Below are 21,672 nucleotides of genomic sequence, written 5' to 3'. Positions count from 1 at the left end.
TGTGCCATTGTTTGCATGCCACATTTAATGTTACAATTAACAAAACTACTGCTATTGAAACAGTGCTTGCGTAATTAAAAAAAAAAAAAGATGATAATTCATAATTGGAAAAAAGGGGGTTGTTTGTCTGGCACTGAATGGAAAATGCATTAAAACATTTTCTACTGCGTGCAACAAATTCATGTTTTTTTCATTTCCCATTTAATGCCCCCCACCCTGAAGTCCACCAATGAGCGTACTGGGAAACCCTGATCTACACAAACATCAGTAGCTCATTTCAATCCTGATGCATTTGAAAAGTTGTATTTTTGGTGAGGTTACCCTTTAAGTTTTAGATCTCTAAATAAATGGATTGGCACAGGGAACCACTGGAGCCTGCAGCCACACCCCCCGCCAAGCAGACTAGCCATGGAGAGGCCAGGAACGAGGAAGCTACGGGTGTACAGTGCAGAGAGAGAAAATCCAGGCCTCACAGGTGAGGCGTGGGAACTTTGGGCTGAATGCTGAGTCAGCAGATTTATCCAGGGCCACATCAAGACTGTTCCAGTCTCAGCCACCTACTGTGAAAAGCTTGTACACTTTTAAATATTGGGCTGATTTACGAACAATCCTGGTGCATGTGCCCGCTTAGCCAGTAGGCATGGTCCCAATTTCCACTCCCAGACCGAGCCGTGCCACACCTTATTAACAGCAACCAAGCACAAACAAATATGATCTTACATATAAAAATGAATGGTTTTGCTTTTGTGAAACATGCTAGCAGGCTCAGCGCGGAGCAGCAGTAGAAATGAAGCCAGCTCCAGCTCCTCTGAAACCTGCCCTCCCAGCGGCACTGCAAACACTGCCATAGCTCGGGTCCCTGGTGCAATGGGTGACCAGCCAGATGCAGGTAAGTTGCCTCAAAATGGAGGGTGGCTCCTTGGCACTTCAAAGAAAGTGAACAAGGACTTTTGAGTGCGCAATGGCTTTTCAGTAAACAGAAGTTGCCTTTCTAGCCTTTTATTTATTTTTTTCTTCCAGACAGTGGCTGCTTTGCAAGCAGTCTGAAGGATGTATGCTTGGATTCTTCCAAATGGACTCCAGATCCACTCAACCTGCAGTTTACCCATGATTCAATTGTCCAGACCGACATTACCGCTAGACATGAGAACAACGGCGTGGAGCCTCAGCTCAGCCTGGATGACATCTTTACCTTCTCTTCCCGCCCACACTCAGCAAAGCGTTGTCAAGGACACATCAACCCCGGAGAGGGCCTTGCCCCTTCTCCTGAAATGTGGGGTGAGGGGGGCGGGGCACACAGGGGGGCACGGCTGGAGGATGACTTCTTTGGCAGCGAAAGTGAAGAGGTATGTTTTTGCCAATCCACAACTTACTATAGTGACTGTACACACACTTAAAACTGGAAAAATCTGATATACAAACATGGTTATTTTGTACTTGTCTTTTTTCCACTGGCTCAATTACTATTGTTCTCACTACTTCTTTATGTTGTGTTTTTTTGTGATGGGACTTGTGTATGAGCAATTTATTATGGAGTGCATCTATCCAAAGTTCTATGTGTGAGTGATCTTAACCTCAAACCCACAATATGTAACTGGCATAGTTAAGAACAACATGCAAAACCAAGACTTACGTATTTATTAGCTGAAACTGTAACCACAGTGAACCAATCACAATACATAATGCAACACACACACACACACAGAAGACACATTTGTAGGTGTGTGTGCTTTTGATTTGATTGCCTATTAATTAATCCAGCTGCACTACACCCACTGATAATATACTCATTATAATTCAGCCCATTTTCCAACTGCGCCTCGCTCTTTGAGCTGTATGCTCCTTGTCTCAGTTCACAAAAATACCGACATTCACTAGCCACGCCCCGTGCACGCACGCACAGCACCATTGACCGTACCCATGCATCAAGAGACATTGATTCCGGAAAATAAAACCCTAAGACTTTGAATATGTGAAATTTTGACAGTATGACCCTGCATGAAACATTCAATTCCAACAAATCCAGAGGAGGCATTTTAGAGGCAAGTTAGAAAATGGTGAAACAATGCAAAAAAGCCAATGCACATGTGGTCTCCCCCTTCCTTCTAGGATGAATCCTACTCAGCGACTGTCATTCAGAGGCCTGGCAAGCGGTCCTGCCCAGGTGTCTCACCCTCACTGAGTTTAAAATCCAGAATCCGGACTCCTGAAGGAAATACTCGACCCAATCCAGAGCATATGTACTACAGTCAAGCCTCTGAGTCTCCTACGCAACCATCGGAGTCGGACGCGATGCTGAAAATGGATGTGTCTCTGGGCGATTTCTCAAGCGCACGGAAGACTGAGGTTGATCGCAGCAGCATGGTCCCGACCCGCTGCCTCTCTCCTAACAGAACTAGGCTGGGGTATAGCGTGGCCAGCCCCAGAAATGTGAGGGATTGCCAAGACACCTACTCCAGAATCTCGCTGAGCAAGAAGTCAGTTAAAGAAATTCCCATAGGAGACTCCAGACTGCATGTGGATCACACAGTAAGTTTTACTGTTTATACATTTATCCATTCATTAGACCTTTTTTCCCTGTGCCAAATGTAAGATTGTATATTTGTTTGTGCTTGGTTGCTGTTAATAAGGTGTGTCAGGGCTCGGTCTGGACATGGAAATTAAGACCGTTCCTACTGGTTAAGAAATTAAATGAGCTGTAGTATTGACTAGGTCAGAGGTGGCCAGCTAAGGTCCTGGAGAGCCATAGTTCTTGTTGTTACTTAGCACTTAATTAATCAATTAAAGCAGTAGATACAGTTAGCTCACCTCACCTTGTTTCTTGAGTCTAAAGTGATTGCTGTTTTTAGGGTATCACTTTTCAGGACCAGGGATGGACACCTCTGGACTAGGTGATCCTCCTGTAGACATCTAGTAGACCCTGGAAAAATTTGGCAGCGATGAATGTGATTAAGTGAGACATTCCTTGACTTTTAGAAAGTGTCTTTGAGTTTGCAAGGACAACGAGACTTAGTTTATGTTGTAGCCGACATCGCAACCTAGTCAGCAAGGTTGAGTATTGTCGATAATGTCTTGACATCACAAGGTCAATACCCCTACACAGGAACATGGCAGTCAGGATACATGGAAACATCTAGCTTGGTTAAATCAGATATATTTTTATAAAGTTCCCCATTATTTGTCCTTAAAGGTTTCACTTTGCACTTGTATGAATGCATGTGTGCATTTGTTTATTTTAAGGCTGGCAGTAGAACAAGCCTTCGGGCAAACCGAGCGAGCGGTTCCAAGCTGTGCGTGCGGGAAAGTCTCGGCAACCAGGAAGAAGAGCTGCTCATGCTCGCCAGTCTGCTCAGGCAGCAGGAAGCCGAGCGGGAGGAGGTGTATGAGGAAGGTACACCTGCAGGCCTCAGCGCCTCCCAGATACACAACTGCAACGTGAGCATCAGCACCAGCAGCGATGACACTTCCACCTGGACCCCCTATGCCCCAATGGTGAGGACCACATTTTGAACCCTTTCTTCTCTCACAATAAAGATAACTTTAAGATAATAAAGCATACTCATTTCCTCATATAAGTTGAGCGTGTCTATTCGCTCTGTCTGCACAAATGATGACGTGCTATGATCTTGACTTGGACTTATTTTGATTATGCTGGAAGTATGGTAAGGTATTAATGCACCTTATTTCATTGATTTAATTGTAAAATTCTACAACAGTGGTAGCCAACCTGTGGCTTAAGACTGCAAGTAATCCCTCTAAACTTGAAAAGCGCTCAATTAAGAAATATTAACAGCTTCTTAAAATTATGGGATTGCAACTGTGGTTGGAATGAAAACCAGCATACACAGGGGTCCCCAGGACCAGAGGTTGGGAACCACTGTTCTGTAATTAAGAAACCAGAGAGATAAAAAGCTACTCATGCAATGTGACTTGCTAGAATATCTATTAAAGCCATCATCTGAAACCATATTCTCTCATCTCTGATATGATGCAGTTCACTTTCTCCATATCTGTGCTGCCATGTACATTTTAGAGGAATAATTATCATCTGTCTTCCCAATGTTCCTATCGGTGTATCCCAAAAAACTCAGAAGGAAAACTCAGATTAAAACTGCAATTTTGACTTCGATTTCAGTTCAGTACCACTGGGAAATCAGAGGGCAGAATTTTTCTTAAACCCATCCCAGAATATCCACTGTACCTCTGAAACAGCCCTGGTATTTGAGTGAAGCCTCACAGACCTCCACATAGTCACCCTGAGACAGCCGGCTGCCGTCTCCAGCCTTGTGAGCTTTTTCCTGCTACAAACACAACTGCTGCTCGATGGAATCTGCACAGAACTCTGGCACAAAATGTCCCTTCCCTGGGGGGGACAGTCTCTGGCTTTAGGCTGCAAGAGAGGAGGCTAAGAAACTTTTTCTTGGAGGTGTTAGAACACTTCTACATAGTTTCCTAGTTTCTCTCCTATAAGGCCAAAATCAAATGGCGTGTTCACTACTTCAGTGGTTGCCTATGACAGAAGTGGTTTTGTATTCAAATGATTTGCTTATAGCAAGATGGCGGTTACTATTTTTCAAATTTGTTGCAACCTAACTTGAAAATTAACAGTGTAATTTCAAGTGTATAGACTTTCAATAATGTGACCATAAGTGAAATTAAGTATAATTTGTTTCAATTCATTTAAATCAGCAATGGTGTAACCTTTAAAATCAATGTTGCTGAACTTTATGTTTACAGCTGAAAATGATTTATGCACTAGACTGGTTACAGATGCATTGCAGTCTGAATGAGTAATCATATTACCTTTTGTTTTCACAGTGAGATAATGCCTGCACATTGGGATTTTATTTCCCTCTTATTTTAATTTGGGCAGCTTTGCTACAGACAATCACACAAAACCAATGGCTGAATCTGTTTCTTTGCACATAGGGAAGCATCCCTGCATTTTCTAAGGAAAATAAAAATTCCAAAAAGTTTACTCAGAGCTGTTGCTGTCTAGACATCACAAAAAGTGTTTGCATACTTGAGATAAAAATACAGCTATATCCATACTAATATGACTGTAGAGGCAGTCATGCACAGCAAATGTTATTTTTAAATTCAGTTCAATCCAGTTCAGTTCAGTTCTATTAGTGGTCAAATGTAAATGGTTATACCTTCCATTTATTTCTATGTTATTCTACATTCTCTGTGGCCTTTATGACAGACATATATGTTCAAAGTGTGGCTCTTTCGAACCAACTCACTACATTTACAATTGCAGTGCTGTCTGCCAATCTAGTTAGTTTATTCCAGTGACTGACAGTCCTCAAGTATAAAACATGTATTAACAGCAGCAGCATTTGAGCGTCAGGAAGTATGTCATATCTTAATTTTATTAAATTTGGTTACGCTCTTCACTCTCAGAAACAAATGGTTCATAAGCTGGCACTGCATAAGAATGTCTTAACAGACTAATAAATTAGCTTCAGCAGCATCAGATTTTAAGGGGCTTATTTAGACCTGAGATACGCTTGCACAGTCACAGTGAGTCCAGCATTGTGCACCTTGGCAGTTTAAATGCATTTAGACTTGAATGTGTAACTTCTCCTTCATACAAGGGAATGCGAGATATGCGCATGGGCAGAGTTTCAGGGCATGTTTGACCGAGAAGAAGAGCACATTCAGAATGTGAGTTTGTCCACGCACATGTAGGGCATGAAAAATGGTGGAATATCTAGAGAACTGTCACACGCCAAGCGTCACACCTCGGGGAGGAGCGATACGGCAGTACCGGGTAACACCGTTTCTGTCGCATGGAGAGAGAGAGCCCACCCACGCAAACATGAAATAAAATAAACGGATACCTTCACCCTTCCCCCTTACGGGTTCCGGGCAAAAATAATAAAATAAAACAAGCAAACATAACAAAGACAAAAGAAAGTAAAACAGAGCAGAAACTTTTCAGTTCCTTGCTCTGTAGCTGACCCGATTTCCTGGCCAGGTCCAGCTCCTCCAGCATCCCAGCTGAGGATTGCTTTCTTAGTCTTTCGTGCTTATAACGAAACAAAACTCATAATTACGCTCTCGGTGTTAGCTCCCGGTCTCGGCCCTGAACTGTGGAGAGCAGCACACCTTTAAGCACCTGGGCTGATTAGCTGACGCAACTCAGGTGCATGTGCTCTCTCCACTAGCCGGCGCAGCTGAGACTGCCTCTCTGGCAGACCGACTGCTACAAGCACCTATCAGGGAATGTTTCTGAACTACAAATTGTATGTCATTTAGAATGCTTTGTCAGTGAAACATATTGGAATGAAAATGAATCATTGAAAATTGAATTAAAATTAGCATTTCATTGTCATTGCTTGATCCCAGAATTATTTACATCAGCTACTGATAGGTTTGGAATGAAATAATAACTTCTGTAAAGTTCTTCTGTGGATAATGTTGGAAGGCACAATATATGTTACAAAAATATGGTAGAATTCATTATTATATCATGTATTATGCTGAGCTGAAGCTTTAAAAGAAGATTCTGCTCAGATACTTGAAGAGAATTAAGGGATAATTTTAAAATATTTAATATTTTAATATTATATTATTATATATTTTTTATTTTATTTTAAATATTATTTCAACTTTAATATATGTCTTTGATTGGCCTCAACAGTTTTTTGTGTGTTTTGAAAGATATTTTAGATAGTTTGAGATGTTTCTGATGACCTTGCCAACCTAATAATGGTAGGTATCAGAACATATACAGTAGGAGTCTGTGGTCTAAAGCAAGAAAACACATTTCAAGTAACTCCGAACTCCAAAAAACTCCATAAAAGGAATTATCTGTTCAAATAAACTAGCTTTTTCTTTTTTGTTGACAGCCAGCCTATCAGGGCCATCATTACCAGGAGGAGATGTCTCCCCTCTTACAGTCCAATCCACGGTGAGTGGTGGGGGTGGCTTCTTTTTCCCAAATAATAGACTCATCTCAGCTAAAGAAATTATGGCGGCGACAGTCACCGAGGCAGAGACCTCTACTGTGGAATGGAGGGAAATGGAGACCGGGCCTCAACCAACCTTCCTCTACACAGTTCCTCCTACCTTTTGTAAACATAAGGCCAAAATAAAGCAAGGCTGGAATATTGACAGACTGTTTTTGTATTGCCCTATTACCATCCACACACCTCCCTGAATCAATATCATATAGTGACCTCCTGTCCAAAACATACCCTTATAAAGTGGAGAGAGCCAGTTCTTGTGAATAACAGTATTCATTGAGTGACATCCCTGCTCCTGTCTCTGACTTGAGGTAACAATGGGTAGAGTGGAGGGGTCATTAAAGTGATAGTCCAACTTTCTGGAAAATTCGCTTTTTGGCTTACAGTTCAACCAATACCAATTTCACCCCTGTGCATCCAGTACAAAAATATTACGCAATATCTGCATGCTTCATGGTAACTGTGCTACCTCTATGGGTGGCTGTAGACAGAAATAACATTTAAACCTTTGCTTGAACATAGTTAATTAGCCAGCACAGTCATGGTTGATTAAAAGACCAGCTGTCATCGCCAGAAACATGGAGGTTGAGATTGCATGGTCTCACTGGCATGAATATGCACTATGAAGAGTAATGGCATGCCATTTTTCCTCCAGCTGCTGGCATCCATCCATCCCATGCTTACTTACTGCAATGGCAGCAATAACAGAAGGGTTACATTACTCTGTCCTGTTGGTGGTAGGAGTGGGCCAGGGCCAGTAACTGGGGAATGTAGGCTTGTGGCACATCTAGCAGTTGTTTAGCTTTATCTTTGTAAACTGTATGATACAGAAGCCTGTAGTGCACAGAAAAATAGGTTTGGGGTAATTTGTCATCCTCTCCCCTTCTCTTACCTTCGCACCACTCCAGGCGGGGGGTGTTATAGTGGCGTTGGGAATGGGTCTGCTGGGAGTGAGTGGTTCAGTTGGCTCTCCTCCTCCATTGGGCTCTGCTGCTCCATCCACTGCTTTTGTGCAGTTCATTTTTGCTCATGTCTTGCACCTGCATTCTCAACCACTGAAGTTGTCATGTAAGCGATACTGGAGGTGGGCGGAGACAAGGAGGAACAAGGAAACAGGCAGGTTTGTTTACGACAGTGGACTGGGATGGATTGTTCAAACAGTAAAAACCTGCCAAATACTTTCCTTCTCTAGGGCTTGTTGTGGGCAGTTTGTAGGGCAGCTGAGTCTCTGTGAGCTCCTGGAGAGTGTTCTGGAGCCCGTTTATAGCGGCCTGGACAAGCTCCTGATATGCTGCAGCCGGTGCTGATTAATGGTGCCGGCAGGTGGGCACTGATTGAATTAGTGGCTGAGAGCTTTCCTTTGTGCTTCCTTCTGGTCTGTGGTCACTATCTACCAGGGAGGGGCTGAGCAGGGTGGGAGGGGCCAGGAGAGGAAGAAAGAAAGGGTGCCTCCTGCCCCATTTTGTGTATAACTATGTACTGTGCCCTCTGGAAGTATGGGAATAGGCGAGTGAAATGTGTAATTTCGCTGAATACTTCAGGCATTTGGATTTGAGATCAAAAGACAAATATAAGGCAACACAAAAACAACTGTTTCTGTAAAATGATAAAACATACACATGTAAATATCATGAAATAAAATCTGATTGCCTGTACTTTTGTCTCATATTCCTCTTTTGATCTCAAATCCAAATGCCTTAAGTATATACCAAAAATATCAAATTTCACTCTACCATTTAAGTACTTTTGGAAGGCACAGTAACTAAGATCATGCTGCTTGTGATGTTGTTAATAATTATTTTATCAATTATTTCTGTTCTGTTATAGTTTATTTAGTCTTATTTAATATGTTTTTGGTTGTGTTATGTTTTGTAGGTTTCATATTGTCTTTAAGGAAAGAAATAATGCTGGGTGAATTTTAAGGGAAGCCCATCTCATCTTTCTCATTCTTAAAATAAGAAATGATCACAAAAGATGTCACTGAAAGGCATACTTAAGCTGAAAATATATGTTAAGTTTTATACAGAAAGAGTGAAATGTCAAATTCCCAAAACATTATGTTGTATCTTGCTACTGGGTACTGGGTCTTTAAAACAAAAAAAACAACACTTCCTGGCAGACACACATTTTCTCATTTTTCAGCGAATCCCATTTTTGACTGGGAGCAATATTTTAATCTATCTTTCAGCGAGTAGTCTGCTGCTGATAATCTCATTTAATGACTTAGAGCCAATATCTTAATTTAATACAGGCTGAGGCCTGGCTGGTTATTATTACTTCATTTTTCAGTGGGCACTTTGCACTTTGGGCACTTCTTAAACAAAAAAGTTTCTGGCTGGTTTCCACTGAAAAGTTTTGGATGATTTAAGTAAATTAACATGTCAAATATAATCTTGGAGAGTTAAGTAGTCAGTAAGAGTTTCCCCTGGAAAACCACAGACAAAACAATTCCCCAGAATTGCTTGTGAACTTTATTAACCTGCTGTAACTCTCCAGAGAGAGAGAGAGAGAGGCAGAGACAGAGAGTGAGAGTGTTCAACATCTAGTTCAACATCCGTTTGATCCCGTTGAACATTCGGTCTAACTTGTGATCAGACCAGTGTGTTATTTTGGTTAATGAGCAAACTTCAGCTCATGAAGTATCAGTTAGCCCCAGGGCTGCCCAACCCCTGGTCCTGGAGATCAACCGTCCTGTAGGTTTTCATTCCAGCTATAATTTGTCACGCCTGATTCTACTAATTAGCAGCTCAACGAGATCTCTACAGTAATTGTTGAATGAGGTGTGATGTCTTAGGATTGGAATGAAATCCTACTGGATGGTAGATCTCCAGGAACAGGGATGGGCAGTCCTGCTCTTTGTACTGCCATAATAGGCTATTCCATTTTCCAGATTAACTACATTTGGGCAATGAGGCAGTTGTAGTTTCCTGAAAACGCAGTCTTAAACTATAGAAAGTCAATATTTATTAAGTACAGTATCATTACAGACCATTCTAAGAGTCTGTGGCCCTGAAGTGAAACAAGGAGCGAGATCAGTTTTACCTTCTGAATCCCTACAGAAGGGAGCCCAAAATGGTTAAATGGTCACAGGATTAACCTGGTCATTATTCCGATTGTAAAGACAGTTTCTCAACAATTGTGTTTCAGTGACAGGCTGAATGTTCTGAGCCCCCCTATCGTCCCTCCCAGCCAGGAGGAGAGAGGCAAGGAGATAGGCCGTCACCCAGGTAACACTCTGACAGGTACGCCCGCTGTATGTATGGGAGCGAAGCTTCAGATTTTGCAACACTGAGCATTCAGTACAATTCAGTTTCCTGTTCTTTTCATTGCATGCCCTGTCTGCCTACTGAAACCAAAGGCACCATCTCTTTCCCTATGATATTTAAATGCCTTATCATCCCCTTATCATGCTATAAGATGATGGATCTCTGTTGAGTGTCACTGTCATTCACTCTGAAACCTTTGGTTTACTGGGAAATGGGAAAGTGAAATCCACTCCCAGAGGATTTCAGTCTGTCTGCCATTAGAAAGCATCAGACAGTTGTCCCTCTGGGCTTCTCTTACTTCACTCTTGTCAGGTTAACTGTTATCTCACAACTTTATTGCTTTACTGTAGTTCCCGAGCATTGTGTACTTTCGGCATGTAGAAACACTCAGTACTGCCTGTACCCAGGTCGAAAGGCCATATGCTTGATTTGGTGCACGATAAAATAATCTTCCTTCCATTTTTCACCTTAAATGTTTGTCTATTGTCGCTTCTTTTTTTCAGGTGACAATCAATTGAATTGCTTATTATGGTATACAAATCTGCAGTGAATGAGGGGTGGTGCAGTACTGTATAATTGTGCATGTATGCCGTGTCTGCGCCTTAGTGCCATTTGACATAATTTTGATTAATACCACCAAAAAAAAAAAAAAGATACCAAGGTAATCATCCTGCAAAACATTGAAACTGCAGAGATATGCACTCTTAAGGCCTGATTTACTAAAAGTTTTGTAAATGTGCAAAACAATATAGTACATGCAGCACCAATAACATGACCAACGATTGGTCATGCTATTTGTTTTGCACCAATCATTGGTTGTGTTATTAGTTTTGCGTGTGCTAAAAGGATTCACATGCGAAAGGTCTTAGCAAATCAGGTCCTTTTTCAAGGAAAAACTGTGTCTTAGGATCTTGTAAAGATGCATGAAATCAGGAGTAAAATGGCAGAATGCAGGAAATATCTGGCAGTAAAATTTTAAATTTGGTCTTATTGCTAAAAAGAGTCTTTTTGATCTAATCACAATATTTAACTAATATTTAATCCAGTAATTCCTCACATCCTATAATTAGATCTCATCATTTATTTTAAATGAATAAATTATTGATGTATTTCATTAAATGACTTTGTAATCTGATTGGAGTTTAACTGGCTTCGATGATTAAAACACCCTACTGCAAATTTTGTAGCACCAAATCCATATGGACCTGGGATGTCAATGATGTATAGAAAAAAAAATAGCACAGTGGCCATAAGTATTATAGCTTATGTGAGTATACCTTTAGAAGAGTGGACTTTTGAGTTCCTTAGGTCTGGTAATGGATCCATATATCCCAAATGCTATACAAGATGTATATTGATGTGAAAAAGAAAGTGCACCCTGTTCAATGCTATGGTTTTACATATTAGGACATAAACTCGTAAATATCTAGTCCTCATCAAACCCTAACTGTGTATCTTGTACCAGAATCCGTAGTATTGTAAGGCTGGTCAAAGGCTGGTCTTTGCTCAACATGAAGTCAACACTTCTATTGCAATGAAACCTGAGACCGTTATTTAAATAATAAAAATGAGTTTCAGAATCAAAATGATGTTGAATGAGAGACCAATCGTGTTTGTGCAAGATTGCTCTGTGTTTTATAGATGCTGAAATATCAACCAGTGTAGAACATGTGGAAGATGACTTTCTGAATCTCCTTTATGACCCATGCCTCAACTGCTACTTTGATCCCGAGTCTGGAAAATATTATGAGTTGGTCTAATTGTGATGTGTCAGATTAGCAACCTGATTCATGCTGTTTTTGTAAATGTAATCTAGCTACCAACATTATATATAACATTATATTATTTATATATATATAATTAACATTATATAATTGAAATGTGATAACTGTCTTATCGACAATGTACTGAAACGATAGGGCTGTGCATTATGCAGGTCTGTGAAAAGTAGGGCATATTTTGAATAACAAGTTCTAGTATAGATGAAAGGTGATGTGATATAGCAATTAATTAAATAAAAAAACGAAGTGACTCCTAGCTTCAGAAACTGGTTCGAAAAAAACATTCTTTAACAGCGATAACAGAAATAACATTTTTTTTTTTCTTTTAACTATTCCTTATTTGGAAAAGTATTGATCAGCCTCTCACATTGCCTAGGAGGAATTCTGAAACAGTCTTCCATATTTATTCTCTATATTAATATTTCCATATTAACTCTGACTTTCTTGCATACAACTTACATTAGGCCGTTTCCACCTATCTCAGTAGGCTTTAGCTGTTTAGCCGATTCTGTTCCAGAATAGTCTGGTACAGTGTAGAATTCCTGATGATGTCATTGATTGGCTTAATGCCATCAAAGCAGCTGAAAGCCACCATCATCCAGCCACCATGTTTCACATTTTAAAGGGTTACTTCAGCGGTGGGGTTCATCCAAGCTAATTGTCCCATCTCAATAGGAAAAATAGCATGGATGAACACCAGTGTTTAAGTACCCTTTGACAATATGAAACATGGTGGCAGGATGGCAATGGTTTTGGGCTGTTTGTTGGTTCAGGACCAGGACATTAAGACAATCTATAAGTCCACCATGTATTCCATGCTGTCTGGGGCAGAATGCATTACACAGATGAATTGAGATGCATTGGAAAGGACCATCCTTTCTAACAGAATGTTTCAACTTCTGTTAAACGGATGGTCCTCAATCTGTCCAAGACAATGTAAGCGACTGATCAACGATTACAGAAAATGTTTAAGGAGGATTATCGAGTTACGTAAACTAGGGGGCCACTTGGGTTTTTCTGCAGAAATATTAAAAAGCAGATTTTTTTTTATTTTAGTGGTGTGCTGGAAAAACAATGGAAAACTTTTTGTTATGTGCTGGGCTCATTACCTTTTATCTACATTAGGACTTATGTGATGATAAAATATTTGATTTAAAATGAACAAAAACAAGAAATAAGCAGGGATCCCTATGCATTTTCATCTAAATGTTTCCTATACATAATAGATGTATGCTATCACCAGCATTGATGTGATGCATATATACAACTGTAAATAATTTGTAGAGCAAGTAGAATGTTCCATAAATATTGAGTTTTTTTACTCTGATTTATTCTGTAGTTGTAATTCAAAAGAACATAATTCTGTATCTTAATGCAATATATTTGTTGAGTTACAACTTGTTTTTGGATGTAAAATAGAAGTTTTGGACAATGTCTGACAGATAAATGTGGTGTGCACCATTTTCATCACCATCTGTTTTCTCTTCATCGTTTGAAAACCTGGAGCTGTTCAGCCGTTGTGTTTTTTTGACTGCTTAAAATAATACATGTTTGAAGATCTCAACTAAAATGTTCCATATAAATATGTTCAGTATATCTATATGTATATATTTGTATCTGTGCTAATCTCTACACAGACAGGAGATGGTCTTATATATTTCTGAAATTACAACTATAAATGCTCTTTTATAGGAAATTATATACAATAAAATCACCTCTGTCTCCTAAAATGACTCAATTTCTTAAGGTGAAAGGACCAACCCCTGAAATCATCTGTCTACACCACTGAATTGTATAAGAACTACAAAAGGAAATTGGTTTCTCAAAATGACACTTTTTCCATGGCCCATGTTTTTTCTCTGATCAGCCATGAAAATAAATGAATTATTGGATAGGTCTAGGATATGATTACATTCACAGACTGCGGTTCTGATCTTCAAGGTGGATGATTCAGATAAATATGAATGCCACTTCTTAAAGTGACAGTTAACCAAAAATCAGAACAAATATGATAACCTTCAAAATTATGTCTGAAATCCACTTTTTAACACTCTTTCTGTCCCTAAAGCTTTGTTTTACTAGGCTAGCATCCTGGATGCATGCACGGATTTGCAATTATTCAAATACACCAGCAAAAGTGTTAGGAAACTGCAATTTAAAAAAGAGCTTTTATTGAGATCACTAATGATTTTATTTTATCTGCAGTTGTTTCCACAGGTTTTTTTTTTTTTTTTGTGCTTTGCAGTTTGCTACTGTGTGCATGTGGTAGGACCCGAAGGACATGCATATTTATCTAGGCAGGCAAGCAAGACTTCGGCTAACCTAAGCTTGTGAAGTCCCGGAAGTAAGCCTGTACCGCGCATGCTGAGCATAAAACATTGGCGCTCCCATTGAAATGATGGTATTCTGAAACAAGTTTTGCGATCATTACGTTTCATATGAAAACCAGATTGTAAAAATATGTAATATGTAATAAAATACCGATTTTATTAAACATTTTAATAAACATTTTCTCAAGACTTCTGGACCAAAAACAACAATTTTTTTTCATAAACTGCAACACAACAAAATGTATGATCACAAACAATTGACTGATGAGGTTTTCTTTGGCAAGTAATTCACCTTGGTTTTCCCCATTTAATTCAATGGGCAGCAAGCTCTTTTGCCCTCAACATGCGTAGTAGAGGCCGTTTCCCCATTACGTCCTAGGCTTCACCACCTGGCCCCTCCAGTTCTTATGTACACTCTACGGGGCTTGCCAGCCAGTGCAGTCTCTCTCAGTGCCCGTCTCAAATTTGCGCATGCGTGTTTTACTAATAGGGAGGAATGCAACATAAGGTGATGAAGAAAAAGAAAGGATTTCTTCTCCGATTCATTGTTGTACTTCCATTTTGTTTTTGAAATGACTCAAAAGGCCCATGCACAGCCTGCATTCATTCAGTGATTCTTCATGGCTGAGTTAATAAAACAAAAATGCCTATATAAAATATAATGTGCACACTGATATCAAGGCTAAAGAGGATACAGTCACAGAATGGGATGGGTGCACAATGACACAAGACATACTGCACTTTGTATGGATGCAAATAAACACAAATGCAGTAAAAATGTAGCAAGAGACCACAATACAAAACAATGCAAACTATGTATGTAGAAAGAGTAATTCTTGGTCTTTGTTCTCACTGATTTACATTTTTTTTAAACTATGACCTTTTCTGAAATGAGAATATCTTTGAGCCCTGATTAGAATAAATGAAAGGCAGTGAGAATTAAAGCCAAATGTAAACAATGAATATAAAATTCTAATTATTTTACAATGGTTTATACAGTTGAAGATGAATCGTTCTCCGATTCTCCTCAATATTACCATGTATATATGTCATTGTATTCATGTAGTCAGCTGTAATACATGCAAAAAATATCACGTTTCAGAATATTCTTCTGTAAGAAATGAACATCCAGAAATAATCTTTCATAATTTGGTCAGCACAGAAGTCAGACACTAAGGAATTGACCTATGTTAACTGCTCGCTTTTGTCTTTCAGTGTTTTAAATACAAAATATATACAAAAGGAAAAAATATATATATACCGTTTCTTGACAAGTCATGTTTTGTCATTCAAAATTTTTTTAAATGTGTAAATTTATGATATAAGAAAACTACTTCTCAATTAACTTTTTGAAATGTTGCTGCTTCTCATGGGGATTCAAGGTCCATACAGAAGCAGGTCATGAAAATGTCATGATAAACCGCGAGCAGTGGCTGACAGGAGCAGAGCGCTTGTCACTCATCGGGCTGATGTCAGTGTGGACGTCCCCCAGGTCACTGCTTCCTGGGAAAGCAGCCGCTCACCTCCACGATCTCCGGCCAGCCGTCATAAACGTTCTTCTCCTTCTCGTTTTTTACGTGCTGCGGGATAAAGAACGAAGTGCTGTGAACCGTGAGCTATTGTAGCATTTATGTAGGTGTAGGAAAGTATGTATTTGCCAGTAGTGCAGTCCCAGTTCAAAGCTCTGTATGCTTCCCTGTTTCTGTGACAATGGAGTGGGCCATCCTCTACACACGTTTGTTAATATGTTGAATATTTTTAATGCATTGCAGATTTGTCTCTTCATTCAATTGCTGGCCCAGTAAAATACTTCAAAGTTGCAATGCACTCACAGATATTATCTTTCCCTCTGATGTGTATTAAGAGAACTTTGGCCATGGATATTGTTCAATCCAGAGACATTAGGATTAGGCTACTTGGTGGGTGGGGGGGGCTATTCACAACTATTTACTATTCACTAGGCCACTAAAAATAAATAAGGACACCCAAGGTGTCTGACTTTACCAAATTAAGTAGCCCATGAAAGGTTTGTGTGTTAGTTTCACTGTGTTCCTCAATATTTTAAAATGTAAAATTCAGTTCACTAAGGGTCAGTGTAATCTCTTCAGTTAACAAACAGTTGACTATCAATGTGGTGAATGTGCAGCTACAGCAGTGGATATTTACTGTGTAAACAACGGTAACATGTTAAGCACATGATAGTAGGCTGTATATCTAACAAATGTTAAGTATATGATGATGTTTCACCTTAAATAATACATTTACATTTCAGCTGTTCACAATGTCATACCTTCACTATTTTACCATAAATGCACAGACAGTTTTTTATAGTGATAAATAGCTTTTTTTTTACCTTTTCAAAAGGACTATTTTGTGCTATTCCAGCAGCTCCTGCAAAAACCCAGCTGTCTCTGAAGCCCACAGACTTGATCATGCTGCTTCCCAACTTAACAAATATGTCCCGTGCTTCATTGGTCAATCTGAGGAGAGGCAGGACATAGTCAGCTCAGTAATCCTTCCACAGACAAACCTCCTCATTCACATCCCAGAAACCGCATGGTTCTGAGTCCAATACAAACAGTGGCTTTGAACTGCATTTATTAGTTAATTCGCAGTCAAACATAGCATTGGCTAAAGAGAACAATTACATTACTGATGCGCTTTGGACTTCCACAGCACCCACTCGGAGTTCAAACATGTAACCCAAATGATCACTAGAGAGAGGAAATTATTTACAACCCAAGCCCATGTCCTCTCTATCCAGCTGTCTGCTAGACTTTTACGTAGACCTCTTCTTTGAAAGATGTAACTTTTTGTGCATAAGCCCTGCTATTCAAGTTTGAGCTGAAAAAGTGCCTAAAAAGGTACTAGCACTTGTTACTGGTACTCTATAGGTACATAAAATTATACCCCATAGCCAGCAATGCATAAATCATTTGTACCTTTTTTGCTTGTAAACAGTACTTATTAGTACCCAAATAGAAGAAATACAAGGTAAATTTAGGAAATTTGTACCTTAAAGAATGAAAATGTATCTCCACTGTACCTTTAGTGTATTATTCTTTTTCTGTATTGTTGTCCATTTTATAGAACATTTTTTCTACTAAATATGAGAAAGCTACCAGAGTACTGCAATCCTATAATGTCTTATTACTGTACTTTACTAAGCAAATTATGGCACACGTGAAGCACTTACTTTGTTCCTGGGTCATCAAAGGAAGCTACAAGAGCAATTGTCCCAGGCTTTACATCTTTCATGAATTTCAGCAGATCTTCCACTTCTAAATAATCACACAGTCACGCAGTCAGTTATTAGTTATTCTTGGTTTTTAGAGGTCATAACACTGACAAGTGCTTTTCCAAGTCCTGAAAAAATCTCACAATTTATGTGTACAGTAATTATCATAGGCAATAAGTAACCTGTATTTCACTTGCTGTGTTTTATTGTTGGACATTCACCAACATTAATTAATGGAATTTTTCTTGTTACAATTTTGCCCAGAGAGTAAACAAACTTGTGCATTTACACAGTCCTATTTGTAAACGTTGTCTCTTCTTCTAATCACGGACATCCTGAGAGACTGAATAAATGTGTCATATATGAACTTCAACTGCAAAACTGAGAGGACCAGTTCATACTCATGTGTCCAGGTGTGCACTTTTTCACATTGAGTTCAAGTTCTAACTCATACTGTTGGCATTAGTAGGATCTTTAAATGGGCAGCTTTTAAAATAAAATATGTATTTTAAACAATATAACATGCACTTTAATATGAAACTGCTTTTAGAGCATTAACGCCCAATTCCATTACGATGAAGGACCAAACAGGAACCAAGCCTTACTTCCAGAGTACATGTTAAAGGAGTCAAACTTCAAAGTCTTCCCCGTTTCACCTAGATGCATGCGCATGCACACACACACAGGAAAAAAGAAGAAACAACTGATTTTTTTATGATTGAGGCCATCTATGGTCACTTATTAGCTCAAAATATATGCTTATCAAAATATTCCTCCCTTGTACTATAATACTGAAGTGTATTTCTCAGTCAGGTTTACAGCCAACCCAGTACACCCCTCTCACCAACTATAAAATGTAATTATCATATTTAATTAATTATTTCTCAATTCAGCATAAGTTAATCTATACGCTATATCTGGCATTTCTTCCTTTACTCGATATTGTTTGCTTTAAACAGCTTTAAATAGTTTAAATAGTGGGTCTTTCAGTCAAAACAGCAGTGACAACAAATTTTTAAAATATATATACTGTAGAATCTCCACCATTTATATATTAGACAGTACCTTTGCTAGCAGTTTATTAGAATGCATCTTTCATAGCAGCTTTTTAGCTTTATTAGACATTATGTTTTCTATCAGCTTATAAGTTTTTTTTTTTTTTTTTTCGTTTATGTTTGGACAAGAGCAAGAGCTCACAAGCTTCTAATAATAATCTAATAAAAAAAAAAAACTAAACAGGACTCACCATTTATGAGCACAATATTCAGCCCAGCCCCAATATTGTTTTTAGCACTGCTTATGATTCTGTTGATGAAGAAACTGAAATCATTATGCTGTTTTAAATATTCTGATATCAGAGCCAGCAAGAAACTGGCTCTTGTAGTAACACAGTGAAATCAGTAATGATGTACCATACCTTAGAATTGTGGTTCCCAAAGTGAGTCACAAAAAGACAAGTATACTTTATGCAATAAGTTGATAACCACTATTTACAGTGTACATGCATATGATTATGCACTTTTAATTTCATATAGGCTTATTTCAATCATTTTGAGAAGGGGCAGTCACATAAAAGGCATTTGCTCAGTAAGTGGGTTGTTGGCTTAAAGTTTTAGAACCACTACTTTAGGTAGGGCTGAGGGGATTATTAGAAATAATTTAATTAGCCTTTTATTATATTATTTATACCCTTATATTTATTTGCATAATAAAATATAATGTATTATAATCCTCCAAATATCAGTCCAAATGCAATTTCAGAACCTGAAATGAATGACTTGCATCCTTTAGCATTAGAAATGTTTTAATACTCACATTTGATCTTCAAAGCAAATCTTCGGCCCAATAACATTTGCTGCCCCACTTAGAATATGAAATGCAAAATGATCTAAAGGGCACTGTTTCGGGAGTCCACACTTGTAGTGGATGGCTTTGGGTGTTTCTAATTCGTGAACACATAAAAACAAGAAGAAAATACAAATGTTGAACACTCAAAATTCAAATGAATGCAAGTAAAAAGCATTCACATTAGTACATGCAGTATGTTATGGAGCTTTAGCTTTTTTCATTTTAGGCACCACTGAGACTTTTACTTGTCATCTTGAGAAATAAAACTCTCTCACTCGACCTGAGAGATTATATCTTATGTAGCTTGGTTTTATTCAGCTCTGCATTTAGTTTTAAGTATCTTCTTTGATCACAACACAAATATTTTCTGAAAAGCATTTTGCTAATAGAAGTAGTGTCTATGATCTGTTCAATTATAGCAAAGCATGTAACTGTAAAAAATATTTTTTTTGTTCAAAACATAAAACTGATAAATTGGTATATGTGATGTATTTTAATTTTAGAAAATAAAAATTTCCTGTCATTGGTTTTCACATATTCATTATATTTAATGACAAGTTCGGTGGGGAGTACTTAGTTCCTAAAAAATAACAATTTATGTAATATTTATATTTGTGTAATTTACTTCAAAGCATTTACTTCAAAGAGTCCAAATTTCATTTTATTTCCCACAAGAATGAAACCTATGGTTCAACTGGTGACTAATTTTGTCACTCTTTTCAATGGCTCAAATAGTGACTATTGCTGTCTCTGTTCTCAGTGGTTTAATTAACCTAGTGACTAATTCTGCAAATTGTCGGAAGCGTCACTGTCCTTCAGATGTACAACATTTTTGTATACAGTGCCACAAAGAAAACAAATCAAAGACACAAAACGGTGTCTTCTATGTGTGTGTGTGTGTGTGTGTGTGTGTGTGTGCATGGGTGTGCAAAGAAATTGGCCAAGTAAAAAGGTACTGAATTCAATGTAGATCCAACAAGAGATGTAGAACAAGAGTCGTAGAACCAAAAATAACTTACCTTGAAAATTCTGGTCTTGTTTAGAAGACCCTGAAATATTAGATTAGATTCACCGTTTGCCATCACACAAAGATATTCTTCCACACTACAGTACGGCAGTGAAAATTAAACTGGTTTTTGCAACACAGGAAATCAGATAAAGTATCACCTCTCATCTATCTGCATTTCATCTACTTTGCCAATAGATATTTGTATTTTGGTTATTGGTTTGGCTAGTTAGCTTGTATTAGTTCTTTACTGAGTGATGTTGCATACATACTCACTAGTCTGGGAATGTTGTTAGCTAAGCCTGGTGCTATTGTTCACAAAACAGGGGAATGCACTTACATACACTGTAAGTGGCCCTGGATAAGAGCTTATTTTGCTACATATGCACGTAATGTAAAGTAATGTAATGGATTGTACTTTACCAAAAAAGTTTCTTAATTTCCTTGCCTCTTTCCAGGCCCGCTGGGGTGGGTTGATGGCGATATACAATATGATAACAGCAGCAGTCAGGGCCATGCCCATTTGGATGAAGTCTGTCAATGCAAGGCAAACACATTACAGAACACAGACTAAATTAAGGTTTCATAGTAAGAGAGAGTGCATTTGATTAAGCAAACACTTTACCTCTTGGCCTCATCCCAACTTTAATTTCTTTGGAACAAGTTGCTTTACCTGAATGGTAAAAAGAGGGAAGAGTTTAGCAGGAAACTGGTTTAGCCCAGTGATGAAAGGAAAAACGATGCTTCCAGCTAAGAGTTAATGCTATTCTAAACTGAGAAGAAAAGACATTTAATACTACATTTTAAATTACATGTAACTATATTAATGGAAAATAACAAGGATTTGAAAAACAATCATTTTCAACCCAGATTGAACAATATATTGAATCCCTGAAACGCCCACTTAATTTTAAACAAAATAAAATGATTTTCTTTTTTATATTAAAAAAATGTAATTTAGATTCAAATTGAACAATTTAAAGCATTTTCTGAAGCAGCGTGCTTGGCACGTCTGAGAATGCCAGCCATTTTCTCCTTCCAATAGTCCAATACTTTCAGCATACACGGTGCATCAAAATGTATTATACAAATTAACATACATTAATGCATTTTGACACTGAATATAGTTATGTACAGGCATGATCTAACTGAAGTGGATAAAAGGGAATAAAAGTAAATTCTTACCTATACAATTGTACTTATTATTATTAGTAGTATTACTAGTAGTA

At 38.4% G+C, this 21,672-nt stretch overlaps 2 protein-coding genes across 3 annotated transcripts in view; one reads left to right on the top strand and one right to left on the bottom strand.

Moving 5' to 3' along the window:
* The window catches only part of cfap20dc (CFAP20 domain containing), a 28,759-nt gene extending 15,008 nt beyond the window's left edge, over window positions 1-13,751 (top strand). Inside the window, exons 10-17 of one of the 2 annotated variants that reach the window (XM_035380555.1) lie at window positions 362-475; window positions 764-889; window positions 1,021-1,346; window positions 2,110-2,529; window positions 3,241-3,492; window positions 6,858-6,919; window positions 10,122-10,216; window positions 11,882-13,751. In XM_035380555.1, the coding sequence (XP_035236446.1) occupies window positions 362-475; window positions 764-889; window positions 1,021-1,346; window positions 2,110-2,529; window positions 3,241-3,492; window positions 6,858-6,919; window positions 10,122-10,216; window positions 11,882-12,000 (1,514 nt within the window). In that variant the 3' untranslated portion in view covers window positions 12,001-13,751. Of the gene's footprint in view, window positions 1-361; window positions 476-760; window positions 890-1,020; window positions 1,347-2,109; window positions 2,530-3,240; window positions 3,493-6,857; window positions 6,920-10,121; window positions 10,217-11,881 lie in introns of both variants that reach the window. The other variant, XM_035380554.1, reaches the window with a different exon arrangement.
* A 1,141-nt stretch (window positions 13,752-14,892) lies between these two features.
* On the bottom strand, window positions 14,893-21,657 carry LOC118207208 (protein FAM3C-like). Its single transcript, XM_035380556.1, has 10 exons — window positions 21,629-21,657; window positions 21,069-21,116; window positions 20,867-20,977; window positions 20,457-20,486; window positions 19,405-19,531; window positions 18,836-18,894; window positions 18,195-18,245; window positions 17,548-17,632; window positions 16,705-16,831; window positions 14,893-15,931 (listed from the first exon to the last, which is right to left on the bottom strand). Exons 2-10 carry the CDS (start codon window positions 21,079-21,081, stop codon window positions 15,845-15,847), a joined length of 690 nt encoding a protein of 229 aa, XP_035236447.1. The 5' UTR covers window positions 21,082-21,116; window positions 21,629-21,657; the 3' UTR covers window positions 14,893-15,844.
* Between the last annotated feature and the right edge of the window lie 15 nt (window positions 21,658-21,672).

The sequence above is a fragment of the Anguilla anguilla genome, chromosome 11, assembly GCF_013347855.1.
Source record: "Anguilla anguilla isolate fAngAng1 chromosome 11, fAngAng1.pri, whole genome shotgun sequence".
Classification (NCBI taxonomy): domain Eukaryota; kingdom Metazoa; phylum Chordata; class Actinopteri; order Anguilliformes; family Anguillidae; genus Anguilla; species Anguilla anguilla.
The sequence above is the reverse complement of the archived record's forward strand: the minus strand, read 5'-3'. Positions and strand labels throughout refer to the sequence as shown.

Coding starts and splice junctions, on each gene's coding strand:
- LOC118207208 (XM_035380556.1), bottom strand. Junction 19,532..20,456: donor ACAAGACCAGAATTTTCAAG/GTAAGTTATTTT, acceptor TTCACGAATTAG/AAACACCCAAAGCCATCCAC. Junction 18,246..18,835: donor GAATATTGTGCTCATAAATG/GTGAGTCCTGTT, acceptor GCATGCATCTAG/GTGAAACGGGGAAGACTTTG.